The following is a 15,149-nucleotide window of genomic DNA, read 5'->3' as shown; positions in this document are numbered from 1 at the left end:
ATATTATGAAAACCTTGTTCACTGTCTTAACATGTTTTAATTTTATTATTCTTCAACTATTAAATATCAATCTTATTGAATGCTAATTCAACTCTCCTGTCTCCAGTCTAATCCCACATTTCAAGAATTTGTTTTCGATCAACTGGAATGTGTTTATGCACAAACATTAAAGCGATACCATTGACATGCTACTATATAATAACATTATATTTACTTTAAATATTATTCGTTATGAGTTTTTTTATAAATTTTAATTTTGAGTTTACATCAAATCAGCTTTCGCAAACTTCCTTTTGTAGTTCAGACAAGTTCACAGTGAAAAAATTCATGGACGATTTTTTTTCCATTTACAGCTTGAAAGCACCATAGGGCTCTTTTTTTTTAATGTTTAAATACATTAAATCCAAAGCGTGTTCAATCATAAGCACATATAAAAAGGATCATTGATGGAAAAGTTATTTGGAAAAAAAAACTGGACCTACTGGGGTTCAAACCAACACAGTGACAATATAAAAGTGGTCAATGGATCCAGAGTCTGACGCGTTACCGATTTCGTCACAGGGACGTACTGATTATCATGAGGAGTACAAAATTTATATTTAACTTAAATCAGTAAAGTTTCTGGCCATTTTTTCAGTTGTCTTGTGTAAAAATATATAGCACTGCGTCATCATTTTCTGTCATGTCTATCATCAACAACATTGACTATTAAAAGAAAAGACTTGAACTCCTTTATATCAAAAAGGTTTAATACGCGTGATATCATAATTTGAAAATTCTGATGTAAACAAAGATTCTTACAACCTGAAACGGTCACGGATTTAACTCAATGCCGGCCATAAAAAAGAGAATACCAAAAAAGCCGAAAACGCTAACCACCCGAAGTGTGTCTAGGTCAAAAAAGGCCCAGACCTGGCAGAAAAACACCAGATACTAGCTCGGTACGTTCGGATGTCCACCATGATTATACCATCGAAGTGTACAGTGCAACGCTTTGTTTAATAAACGAATTTTCCAAATCGTTTTACTGAGCCATTTGGCATCAATTGAAGTTATTAAATTGAAATAATTATCTGCCTCAACATGAACCAATTGTACTCAATGATAATATTTGTTTGTGAATATCATAAATCCTAGTGCCTAGAATTCATTAAATTGCCTCAATTTCTTATAATAGATTTTATTCTTTGACATAAAAGTTTTCCTGTTTTTCCTTGTAATCTCAACATTGCTCTGCAAATGTTAGCCGAGGCAACTGCCTCGGTGTGCCCCAGCGTGGCTACAGCGCTGCTATAAAAACATTATATATATATATATAAGTGGACCTTTTCAGACTTTGAGATGTGAACCGACACAGTGATGTGTTCTTAAGAAGTGGTATTTTATTTCTTTGAAAAATTACTAATATTTGTAAACCATGAAACCTGCTGATGTTGTTCCCTCTTATGCATTTGTATAACATGCCAAAATAAATCTCTATATATTTGAAGTACAAGTCAACAGTCGTATATACAAAATCTTTTACATTGAATGCAGGCATTTAGATACAAAACTTATCAAAATGCTTCTACACAGTTGTAAGGCATAGGACTTAATTTCTGTTTAAAGACTGTAAAAAACAACAACAACACTTTGTAAGACATTAAGAGTCATGGTCATGTTAATAAAGCATTTTAAATCTTAATCCTTCCATCACTTTCATACAATAAGACCATTCAATCTTACATTACATTTAAATGTGTAACTGGCATTAAAGGTGTATTAAATTGGATATTTAGAAGAATGGACATATTATACTCTTACATAAGAGTTTCAGGGGAAGTCAATTAACATGGCCATATTTAGATCATAATATTGTCACATAAATCCACCCATACAGTAACAGCGTTGTTACCTCTAGTTATTTCAGATTTTTAAAAGTGCATTATCAATTTTGCTTACTTGTTTGGTTAAATAAGCATATCCATGAATCAACAAGAATTAAACTACATGTGCACTTGTATGTAAATAAAACCACCCATCATAATAACAGCAATAATAGACTGATCCCAGAAAAGCACGAGTTTAGAAAAACCCACTAATCATCCCGGTACAAACAACGATGGTCCATTATATCAACCAATGATAGCTTCCTTTAAATAATAACGGTTGATACGGTGTGTGATTTTGAAAGGATTATAAATGGGTCATGTTTATTTGTACCCGCAGATTAGTGGGTTTTTCCAAAAAGTAGCTTTTTCAGGAATACATATATTATTGCATCATTCTCCTTAGGTCATTTACTCAGTAGAAAATATATGAGTTCTAAGAAAACAAGGCTTAATGCATGTGCGCTATGAATCACCCCAGATCAGCCAGTGCATTCTGCACAGGCTTATCAGGGATGACATTCAAACTTTTTTAGAATATTGTGTATAAAATAAGTCACTCTAAATGAAATTTTCAGGTGGAAAGTGTTGTCCTTATTTACAGGGGTGTCAATTGGCTAAAATCTAAAATCCTGAAAATAGGCCTAGCGTTTTGGGGCAAGAGCAAAGAAGGGTTAATAATTCATGTAACTTTGTTTACTATTGTAAATAACTTATGTAACTTTGTTTACAATTGTATATAACTTGGTAAACATTATGTCAAAGTAAAATAATTTGTGTTTAAGATGACATTTTGTGACAATAATCTTAAAATTCCAGAAAAAAATTCTCTGATTTACATCAATATCAAAATTGGTCCTTAAGGGCCAAAATCCTGATTTCAGGCATAATCCTGAACTTTGACGCCTCTGTTATAAGAACTTTAGCCTGGGCTGATGTCTAGAAACAGCATAAAGTCATGTTTTTTTCAACATATTAAACAGATTAAACAATATAATAGTGCAATAAAGACTGTAATCTGCAAAAAAGAACAAGAGCACCGCCTTGCGGGTGCAAACCGCTCATCTATTTTTCTTTTTAAAGGTGACGGAACATATCTCAATTTCAATCACAAAGGAGGGAGGGGTGGAGTGGAGAGGGGTGTATAGTGTGAGGGTGTGGTCATTTATTACATTATCTTCCAAAAAAGCAAAACAAAAAATGCAAAAAAATAATTTTTTGTTTGTTTTTGGGGTGGGGATTCTTGGGTGGGATGGTTGGACGTATTTCAAATATAAAATAATACAAATAAATATTTGTGTTTTTTAAAAATGTTTCACACACAATTTTTTTTTTTTTTTTTTTTTTTTTGGGGGGGGGGGAGGGTATAGCGTGAGGGTGTGGTGGTCATTTTTTAGATGATCTTTAAAAAAAAAAAATGAGGGGGGATTCGGGGGGATAGTTTGGATGGAGTCTATAGTGGTATGTCAGGTAAGAGAAAGTATTTGAAGTTTGAAAGCAATGGCCTTGATACTTTGGAAGTAAAGTGGATCTAAACACAAAATTTTACCATATATTCAAAGTTACCAAGTCAAAAAAGGGCCATAATTCTGTAAAAATGACAACCAGAAGTATGCAACTTGTCCTTTACTCTCCCCTTACGATAGTTTGTGAGTGTTCTAAATATGAAAGCAATATCTATGATACTTTAGGGGTAAAGTGGACCAAAACACAAAACTTAACCAAATTTTCAATTTTCTAAGTATAAAGGGCCCATTATTTCGTCAAAATGCCAGTCAGTTACATAACTTTGCCTGCACAGTCCCCTTATGATAGTTAGTAAATGTTGCAAGTATGAAAGCAATAGCTTTGATACTTTAGGAAAAATTGGACCTTAACACAAAACTTACCCAAATTTTCAATTTTCTAAGTATAAAAAGGGCACATAATTCTGTCAAAATGACAGTCAGAGTTACATAACTTTGCCTGCACAGTCCCCTTATGACAGTTGGTAAGTGTTGCAAGTATTAAAGCAATAGCTTTGATACTTAAGGAATAAAATGGACCCTAACACAAAACTTAACCAAAATTTTCAATTTTCTAAGTATAAAAAGGGCACATAATTCTGTCAAAATGCACGCCAGAGTTATCTAACTTTGCCTGTCCAGTCCCCTCATGATAGTAAGTAAGTGTACCAAGTTTGAATGCAATAGCATTGATACTTTATGAGAAAAGTGGACCTAAACGCAAAACTTAACCGGACGCCAACGCCAAGGTAATGACAATAGCTCATAATTTTTTTTCACAAAATAGATGACCTAAAAATGTTAAGTTAAACCATTCAAGATTTTGTTACTTTTACATAATTAATTCCAAATAAAACTATGTAAAGAATGCATGGGAGCGCTTCAGTCAGTGTTTATCTGCAGTGACCCAGGCAAAACACGTAATTCAAGTGACATAAATGTAAAGTAACACAACACCACTAAGCACAATGTTTTTGCATATTGATTCATTAGAGCTGTCGGTAATATAGATACAATTACTGGATGTGTCTCATTGAAATGTTTCTATTGCACAACGGGATCTGGATACAGCCTAGGGTTTTTAAACCAGCTGTTTTTAATGAACAGACTGTTTTGTTTTACTCAAAGAATTGTAACCTTCTTACTAGGCATTTTAAACAGTTTATACAACTATCTAATTAGCCCTTGGTCATCATAATGCTTTTTTAAACAAACTAATAGAACATTAACATTTTATAATACACTGTTAACCTTTCCAAAGCCTTTTTCAATATTGACACAAATATCTTCACAAAACATCTTCTTAAATTAAATTTATTAAAAATATATTGTTATTGGGCTAATTAGAAATTTCTGGATTATACTCTAACCAGATCCTGTTGGTGATTTTGTTGAACTCTTCACCTTGAAGTACAGTATAAACAATGTGACTGTATATACAAAACTGCTTAGGTTTATTTTACATCAAAGAGAAACTGCATTATATACTCCTTCTAAGCATGATTTATTGTGTATCATTGAGTAAGCTATGTTAGGCGACATACTTGACACACTAAGCAGTCTAGGAAGAATGAGCTTATGTAACCACAGAAGTTTTTATCATTTGTCTGGTGTAAAACACTATCCACAATATCATCACCTTAAACCTGAGGTAGATAATGTTACATCAACATCCCCATATCACTAAGCTATATGATTTCTTAAATATATAAATGTTTCACTTGAGTCATTTCAGTAAGTGAAGTAAAAAGTTTTACGCTGTCATGTTTACAAACGTTTAAACAATGTTTGTTAGGCAAACAAAACTGAAATCACCTCATTAAATGAACAACTGTTTCAATGATATTAGACACTCATGAAAACAAAATCTCCATGAGACAGAATCCTCCTCTCAAAATGGGCATTGACAACCATCACACAATATTTTGAAGACGAATCGAACAGAAACCAATTTCACACGTATGTCACAGTGACCTTGACTGTTGACCTAGTGACCCCAATTTCAATAGGGGTCATCAACTGTCCCAAGTCCAAGTATCACGTATCACAAGTGAAGTATCAAGCCAATCGATCCATTTGTTGACAAGTTATTTATCGGTAACAATTTTCACATTTATTGTGACAGTGATCTTGACCTTTGACCTAGTGACCCTAATTTAAATAGGGGTCATTTAAGGTCTGAGGCCAATGCACATGTGAAGTATCAAGCCATTTGTTCAATTCATTGGCTAGTTATTGATCACAATTTATTTCAACACTTATTGTGACAGTAACCTTGACCTTTTACCTAGTGACCCCAATTTCAATAGGGGTCATAAACTGTCCAAGGCCATTGAACATGTGAAGTGTCAAGCAAATCTGTCAATTGGTTGATGAGTTATTGATCAGAAACGATTTTCACATTAATTTTGACAGTGATTTTGACCTTTGACCTCAATTTCAATAGGGGTCATCTCCTGTCCAAGGCCAATGAACATGTGAAGTATCAAGCCAATCAGTGAATTCATGGACAAGTTATTGTTAGGAAACGAACTGGTCTACCAACACACAGACCGACATCCAGCAAAACAATACACCTCCTCTTTTTCGAAGAGGGACATAATTACAGAAACAAAAGTGGACATCTATGAAAACAATGGGTACAAGACTGCAAATGTCAATAAAAATGAATGTTGATAAAAAGTGTAATAAATTTACAGAATTGGGTAACGGACCACCCAGGTACATTCCTGATTGGAATTAAATACAATAAATGGGAAGAAGTTGTTATACAAAAACATTTCAGCTGTGCTCTTGTAAATCGTTTCTTAATGACTGCGCATCAAGTGTTGTTGTAGATAAGGCTGTGCAGTTCGCACAGGCTAATCAGTCAAGATACTTTCCACTGTTATGGTATTTTTCATTTAAAGGAAGCCTCTTCTTAGCGCAATCCAGTTTAAGGGCAAAGTGTTATCCATGATTAGACTGTGCAAACTGCACAGGCTAATCTGGGACTTGATGCCCATGCATTGAGCCCTGTTTTTCGCAGAAGGATGTTCATGTTTTAAGGAGGATGTATGACCAATGCTTAACAATTCTGACCGCAAATATAGCTCAATATAAAGCAAAGTTAAGCAAATAAATGACCAACCAATGCTTATGTTTGACTCACAGTTGTTTTGCTGGACGCTGCTAGCAGGTACATACCTTGGTATCAGACATCACATACAGGTGGGTGTTGGTTGGGTTGACAAACATGTTTGGTTTGATTTCCTCACCCGCAGAAAGATCGAACGTTTCATAGATGGTGCCTGCATTCTGGGTATCCAGGGTCATCTGGAATCAGAAAAAGCGGCATAAAGTAATAGTCAATAACTGTGGATGACAACAAACAAGAGGGCCTGAAAGGCCCAAAGTCACTCACCTGAGATTCAAAGGAACTGACCTGTTCTGTGCAGCCCAAGATGTCATTAGAACAATATGTTCTTACCAACTTTCATGACTAGTGAACACCCTGGCAGCCAAGTTTTTCAACAGACCAGAACCATTTTCATACACATCCAAGAAATCATTTGAACAAATATACTGACAAAGTTTCATGAAGATTCATAAGTCCATATAAGGAAAATTGCCCCGCTCACTGGTGGCCATGTTTTTCAAGCAACTGGAACCACTTTCGAACTTGTCCAAAATATCATTGGGACAAATGTTCTGACAAAGTTTCATGATGATCATACAATAAATATGGCTTCTAGAGTGTTAACAAGGTTAAACTATAGCTATATGAGGAAAAATGCCACGCCCCCTTGGCGGCCATGTTTTTCCACCAACCGGAACCATTTTGAGCTCATCCAAGATATCATTGGGACAAATCATCTGACCAAGTTTCATGATGATCGGACAAAAAAATGGGGCCTCTAGAGTGTTAACAAGGTTTTACTAAAGCATGATATATAGCCATATTAGGAAAAATGCCCCGCCCCCTGGTGGCCATGTTTTTTAAGCAACTGAAACCATTTTCAAACTCATCCAAGATATCATTAGGACAAATCTTCTGACCAAGTTTCATGAAGATCGGAAAATAAATGTGGCCTCTAGAGTGTTACACTACGCGACCCGTGATTTTTGCCGCGATTCTCGCATCACCGCAATCGATGCAACGTGACAAATTGCGGTGAATCCGAGCGACAAGAAAATTTGGGTGATGTCTCGGCGACCGTCTTGCGATGTATCTCGCTGTTACGCAATCAGCGCGAATCACCGCAAATCACCGCAAACCGCCGTGGTTCACCTTTTTAAGAGATTTACATTAAGGGTTACACTACATTACATGTACATGTAACATATATGTATACACTTACATTATATATTGCAATAATAAAGCTTTTGTTGTTGTTGTATGCAATGGGCGTATTAGCTAAAATACTCCCGTTCCGACATGAACGTGATGAAGTAATGTCGGAAGCTTTAGTGGCTCCAAATTAATATAACAGCGCAGAAGAATGATCATGCAATAATTATTTAACATAACATGTAAACATTATTTAACTAATTGCATTAGCAGAATGTTTATTAAAACTTACAATCAATTATATTCCAGGCCCGAATACACTACCACTGTTCAAATTCCATATTGTTGCAATATACATGTAGCGTAGCACTGTGTAAATTGAAAGTTGCATAGTGTTTCGTCATTGGTCTGTTATAAATACCTTGTTTCTCTACATGGTATTTGATTTAGACGAAACTAATAATTTGGTAATTTACGATAAATATGATATAAGTTTTCCATTTAAACTTTGATCTTACCGTGTGTGTTAATTGACATTATTAATTATGTTAATAATTATTTTTGCATTTCATTAAGAATTATAACGTGTAGCCCTTTTGTTAACAGTGTTTAGCAAAATATTCGCGCCTTAAAACACGGGAAATTGTTTAAGTAACGCTTTCATTTAAAGGTTAAATGTAATCGGTAGATTACATCTAATTATTTGGACTAAAAGATGCTATACTTATTTATTTTCTGTTTTATGCTCCAATGCGGATAACTCGTGTTACTCGCGTTACTTTCCGAGCGTTGTACATACATTCATAACGCTTGATAAGCGGGAAATCGGAAATACATTACTGTTCTATTTTTAAGTACATGTTATTATGAGATCGTGGTAAATAATTTGTTGTTATTACATCATTGCCTATATATTAAAGCCGTTAAACATTGTGTTTGTTTTGCTGGAAAAAAAAACACGAGTATATCAACGTAGCAGTTAGCGTTCGCAGAGTTCAATAAATTTATGATGATGTATAATGCACATGCATTTCTCTGGGTTTCACGCCAAAAACAAAAACCCTCAACATTTGATTATTTAGTGTGTACTGTCCAGCGGGTGATAGTGTTTGTTCAAGTGTCTAATTGGCACTCTTTGTACGTGTTAAAACTGTTAAAAGATGTGACAATCACAGAAACAACAGGATGGCGCTGCCAATTAAGTGCGATAATGGATCAAATGGCATTGACAAAAAAATAACATTTTGGATATATTTTTCGGCGTTTACTCAGATGGTCTCTCACAACAAAACAACTATACAAGTCAAGGTATTATGTTTTACTTTTATCAGTAACGATACGGATAAGGCGTGTTTGATTTGAATTGACATTAAAAGAAATATCAAATTGTTGGCGATATAACTGTTTTAAAAATACCAAAGAAACATTTAACCAAAATCAACAGAATTCAATGTTCTCTGCGCTACGCAGTTTGTATAAAAAATCAATACTTGCACACTCGTATACCTTGACCTTGTACATTGCCGCATAATTTTCGCGCTCTTTTGTCGGGAAATATACATGTACATGATGACTATATTGAAAGCAAAATTTGTAAACGTCGTGTTAACATTAAAACATCGGAAGTGTGTTTCGGATTATAAATTTTTATTCTCATTTGGGAATTAAACGGAACATTTATACTTATGGTATATTTGTTTTGAATTGTATATTAATTTGTTACAACGCTTTACGTGTGAAAAAAATGTTTTGATAATATAATGCATTAATAGCACAATTTCCAGGAGGAAAACGTTTTTACATGAAGGCGTATGGCGCAATAAAACGTTTTTTTGTAAGATCGTATTGTATCAATCTAAATTTAAATACGCTCGTCCAGTGAAGCTGTGTCCCACATTATGCGCTGTACTCTATACACTTCTGAAAAATGGCGTAGTCATATGGTTGTTTTAATGAAATTCTCAAACATATTTACCGACATAAATGTTCAAGATTATTTTTTTTGATGTTGGATTATCGGATAATTGTGAACATTAGAAGCGTTATGTACATGTATAAAGTTATCGATACGATTCGGTTTCTATGCATGAATTGGCGAGTCATCGTTGTCACTGCGATCACGGCGAATTGCGGCGAATCGCAGCGAATCACCACAACATTGAGGGAATTTAGCGCGAAGATTATCTTGCTCTCGCGCGACGTCGGAGTGACGAGTCACGTGAAATCGCGGTGATTTTCCACCCAAAAAGCAAAATGCCCGCCTTGACTTCGCAAATTAGGCAAAAATCACGGGTCGCGTAGTGTAACAAGGCTTAAATAAATACTATAGCCATATAAGGAAAAATGCCCCGCTCCCTGGCAGCCATGTTTTTCAACCAACCAGCATCATTTTTGAACTTGTCGCGGAATTGGGGTGAATCTTCTGACCAAGTTTCATGAAGATCGGACAATAAATGTGGCCTCTAGAGTGTTATCAAGATTTTACTATAGCCATATAAAGCCATAAATTGCTATATAAGGAAATATGCCCCGCCCCTTGGCAGCCATGTTTTTCAAGCAAACGTATCCATTTTCGAACTTATCCAAGATATCATTGAGACCAATCTTCCGACCAAATTTCATGAAGATTGGACAATAAATGTGGCCTCTAGAGTGTTAACAAGGTTTTACTATAGCCATATACGGAAAACTGCCCCGCCCCCTGGTGGCCATGTTTTTTCACCGATCTGGACCATTTTCGAACTCGTCCGAGATATCAATGAAACCAATGTTTTGACCAAGTTTCTTGATGATTGGGCAAAAATTGTGACTTCTAGAGTGTTCACAAGGTTTCTCTATAGCCATATAAAGAATACTGCCCCGCCCACTGGCGGCCATGTTTTTCAACGGACCGGAACCATTTTTAAACTCAATAAACATATCATTTAGACAAACATTTTGACAAAGTTACATGAAGATTGGGCATCAAATGTGACTTCTACAGTGTTCACAAGGTTTTTCTTTTTTTACCTAGTGACCTAGTTTTTGACCCAGCATGACCCAGTTTCGAACTCGGTCTAGGTATCATTGGGACAAATGTTCTGACCAAATTTCATGAAGATCAGACAATAAATGTGGCCTTAAGAGTGTTCACGAGGCAAAATGTTGACGAGGCACGACGGACGACGCACGACGGACAAAAAGCAATCACAAAAGCTCACCATGAGCACGAGCTTAAAATGAAATGGGGTCTCAATTATTTTGGATTTTCGTAAAAAATGTTCTTGAACCGTTCATTGCTGTTCCTGACAAATTCAATGTCCTAAAACTATTCTTGAACAAATTAAATGTTAATATGGGCCTATTAGTTTCAAATTAATGTCATCATTTTATGGTATCATCCATTTATCATACAGTAGAATCAAGAAATGTGCTGTGCGTCAAGTTATCAACACGGTAGAGTTGTAAAATCATTCATTCCTTTTGAATTTTTTTAGTTTCAGACAAAATATACCAGGAAATAGACATACACAGTCCTAAAGATTTATCACTGTGATGGCCAAGCAATGCTGAATCAAAATGGTATTTGACATGAACAGGATTATGGACAGAATACTGGATAAATCAACACTTCAGTGTAACAATGCACTAACCATACATATGTAAAAGAACTAGATAGGTACTTGTACTAGGGGTGATGAAATAATAAACAAATTGCATGCTGAAATGTAACAAACAGCATCATTGTTTCCAAACTATTTGAACCCAAACAGGAACAACTATATCAAGTGTCATAAAATGATATCAATGTCATGCTTATTTACATACAGAAAGAATCCAAAAACATGTCAGGCCAAGCCTTGATATAGGAAACTTATTCACAGACTAATATTTGTCATTTAAACAGCTGCTGTGACCTTCCCATGCAAGACATGTGCTGACCACAGTGTTTATATATTTATATGACTGTAAATGTGTATGTACTTAATCCTATGTCTGCTGTTTCATCCTGGTAAACATTTATATACATTATACAGATAAGCTGTTTATGTCACTTAAATATTAAAAAAGGGTCTATAAATGAATTCAATGGAATACATTTCATACTCCCGAAAAAGATGGGTATTCCTGTAATATTTTACATTATATAATGTTTTTGCTTCAAATTTGGGGCCTTTAGAAGGTCCCATTCCCAACAGGAAAAAGTATATATTTTTCCCAATGGGACCAAAAGATTCCAAACTGAAAATTTCCAAACATTTTCTTTATAATAAGTCTCAACATTTAGTTCATCTCCCATCAGGCTCTGTAAGTTGAACCTTAGTTAACCCTTTGCATGCTGGGAAATTTGTCGTCTGCTAAAATGTTGTCTGCTGAATTTCTAAAATTAGCATTTTCTTCGATTTTCTTTCAAAGAATACTATCAGAATAGCAAACAGTTTGGATCCTGATGAGACGCCACGTTCTGTGGCGTCTCATCTGGATCCAAACTGTTTGCAAAGGCCTTCAAAATTCCATTCCCGCACTGAAAGGGTAAATGTTATATTGAAATTACTTGTTTTCTCAGTTTTGAAGCATTTGTTAGCCAAAACACAACAACATTAATTTCCCAATTTACTTAGTCAAAACGACGTGATTTGTCCCAATCCAAAAAGATATGGCCCCTGGATTCCCAAACTGGTAAAAAACAAGAAACCGTCGGAGACGGGTGATGCTCCCAAAAGTTTTTTTATGTCACAATATTGCACTATATATTCAGATAAAAGGAAACTTCTAGTAGTTGGGGGGACAAGAATTGCACTATATGTACTGTTTATAGAAAATTTCAAAGGGCCATAACTCTGTGAAAAATCATCCGACCAGAACTGGCTGATAATATGCACATCTCCTCTTCGTAGTGAAGCTTCCCATAAAGTTTAATTGAATTCCGGTCATTAATTGCTGAGAAATAGCCCGGACAAAAGTTGTGCACGGACGGACAGACACACACACGGACAGACGAAGCAGCGACTATATGCTCCCCCAAAAATTTTTGGGGTAGCATAAAAACCTGTTATATGTTATTATGATTTTGTATTAAGAATGTTGACGCAAGTGTGCATGGGTTTTATGACAATATGTACTAGGTTGGCGCTAAGGAAGAAAACTTAGTAGCCAAATCAAGGGGGGTCTGGGGGCATGCCCCCCCCCCCCCCCCCCACGTAAATTTTTTGGATCCTATATATTGAATGTCTGCGATGCGTTTTGGGGCTATTTCCTAATCAAAATCACAGGTTGTTAGCGTGTGGCTATGCTATGCTATTAATTAGTGAAAATATCATTCTGAATGATCAATTATCATATCATAACGATAAACCTACTTTTCTGAAAAAAAATCACTATCAAATATTTATACAAATATCCAAGTTCCAACTTAAAATGACCCCAAAATGGGATGCATCGCTTTGAACAGAAATAATTTCATCAATTTTGCAGCGATTTTCATGAACCCGGTCTTATTCAACGCAGTTCATAAAAATAGAAGAAATAAATTCAAAAATATAGTTAACTGTAGAGTTTTGATACTGTTTTAAACTGTTTATATACACTGGTTAGATGAGACGTTTCAGATTATGCATTCGCGCCTGCACTATTTGAGACATCCTCTGATTTCGAACCTAACTTTTGGTCATTTCCTGAGTATACATTATTCTGTCCGCATTCTTTTCTAAAGAATTGTGTTAGCATCTGTTGCTTAGACTTTCCTTTTTCGTTCAAAGTATCCATTTTTCCCAGACTCTGCAACTCCACTTTCTAAATTGGTCTTTCATTTTCAAGTCGCATAGCGACCGTCAAGGGAAGTTACTCTTATATACTTTTTACTTTTTTCAAAATCGCGTATCTTAAGAAATAAGTTGTCAATAATGTCATACCTCCGCCCATCTTATTAAATGACAATCCCGTACTGGTCGATTCGATAACGTTGAAGCGTACCATCTATAGGTCATTACACGGCATGCTTCAGTGATTCAGTTATTACGTAAATCACCAAGTAACCCAATGTTCGAAAAAGTCTGATCGCAGTGTGAAGCGTGACAAATTAAGACATTAGCCATGTAGATTATCGACCAAGGCGGTCGTCATTATCCCATGGGGCCTTTCCAGTAATGGTGTTATCTGTGTAATCTTACTGGCGATTTATACGGCCTGAAAACAGGCATTTAGATTGTGCATTTGACTCAATATACGCTCGGTGATTTGAAAAACATAGGGTCTATTTTTTCAATCGCCAATTTTATGAAAATCTTCTTTTTAATCGCCAGCCAGGAATTGTAATCGCCAATGGCGATTTTGGCGATCGATAACGCTAACGTAGATGTACATAATTGTCAAAAAAAGTTTCAATTCTTGGGAGTTTTGATGACATAGATGTTCAAAAGAAATACATATTTAGCATGCTTGGGCTTTAAAACACATATCAAACAGATCATTTGAGCCATTAGTTTATGTCCAAAAATGCCTATGAATGAAAACATTAAAACATGACTCTGATTTTAAGAACATACTTCTGCATATCTCCAAAATACCATGTTCATCTTAATGTATCAAATCAGCCATGAAAAACTAATCAAACCAATGAAACAATTTAGAATTGAGATATCCCAAGGGGTCTGAGGAATTTGTATCTAACTTTCAGCTTAATTACTTTGTTTCTAACTACATGGAGAGCCACAGTCAAACTCTAATTAAGTCTCAAGTGTTATTATAAATCTACAATCAAGAATAATCTTGTAAATGCAATTATGACCTGAAAGAATTTGGCAGCATCAAGATATGGCCCATAAAACTTTCTTAATGTCTGAAAATAATGAATTACTTGAATATCTGATATAAGTAAATTACTCAAAGCTGCACATGCAATTTTCTTGCACAGCCCTTAATTTAATACATGTATGAACAATGTAAAGTATTGCAAACTAAAACAACCACATGCATACTTCAAAAACAGGCTGAGTGTGTTTAAAATCATCGTGAAGAAAAACACAAACAATTACAATAATTCTAACATTTTGAAGCATACATGGAAATCAATGAATGGAGTATCTGAAATAATTTTAATTTAATTCTAACATTTTGAAGCATACATGAAAATCAATGTATGGAGTATCTGAAATAATTTTAATGGTTTTGCTTTATTTGCCGATCAAGTTTCATGAAAATTGGGATAATTACCCAACATAATCCTTGTTTGACAAATCATAACTGGCCTGAATAACAGATCTCCCCACTCCCACCGGTCATACCTTGAAACAAAAACCCATTTCAAATATCAAATATGAGCAATGCTTTTCAGGAAAACGGTCTTAATGCGAGTTAACAAGTGTTGTCCCAGCTAGATCAGCCTATGCAGTATGACACTTTTCACCAAGACAGGATTTTCATCAAAAGAGACTTCCTTTGAAGGATCAACTGCATACCGTATATGTCCTTATTGACGCTTATGCCCTAACAGTCGCGCAGGAAGTCTTATCTAGGGTTGATTGGAAT

At 35.2% G+C, this 15,149-nt stretch overlaps 1 protein-coding gene across 4 annotated transcripts in view; it reads right to left on the bottom strand.

The window, feature by feature from the left end:
* Positions 1–15,149, bottom strand: part of LOC127880948 (plexin-A4-like) — a 159,386-nt gene that overhangs the window by 110,002 nt on the left and 34,235 nt on the right. For all 4 annotated transcript variants that reach the window (XR_008049823.1, XM_052428460.1, XM_052428459.1 and 1 more), the window contains exon 4: positions 6,560–6,688. Coding sequence is in view for 3 of the 4 variants with exons in the window: in XM_052428460.1 (XP_052284420.1) it covers positions 6,560–6,688 (129 nt within the window). In the remaining variant the exon portion in view is untranslated. The remainder of the gene's footprint in view (positions 1–6,559; positions 6,689–15,149) is intronic.

This window comes from Dreissena polymorpha, chromosome 5, assembly GCF_020536995.1.
Source record: "Dreissena polymorpha isolate Duluth1 chromosome 5, UMN_Dpol_1.0, whole genome shotgun sequence".
NCBI lineage: Eukaryota > Metazoa > Mollusca > Bivalvia > Myida > Dreissenidae > Dreissena > Dreissena polymorpha.
Note: the sequence above shows the minus strand (reverse complement) of the source record. Positions and strands in the feature narration are given on the sequence as shown.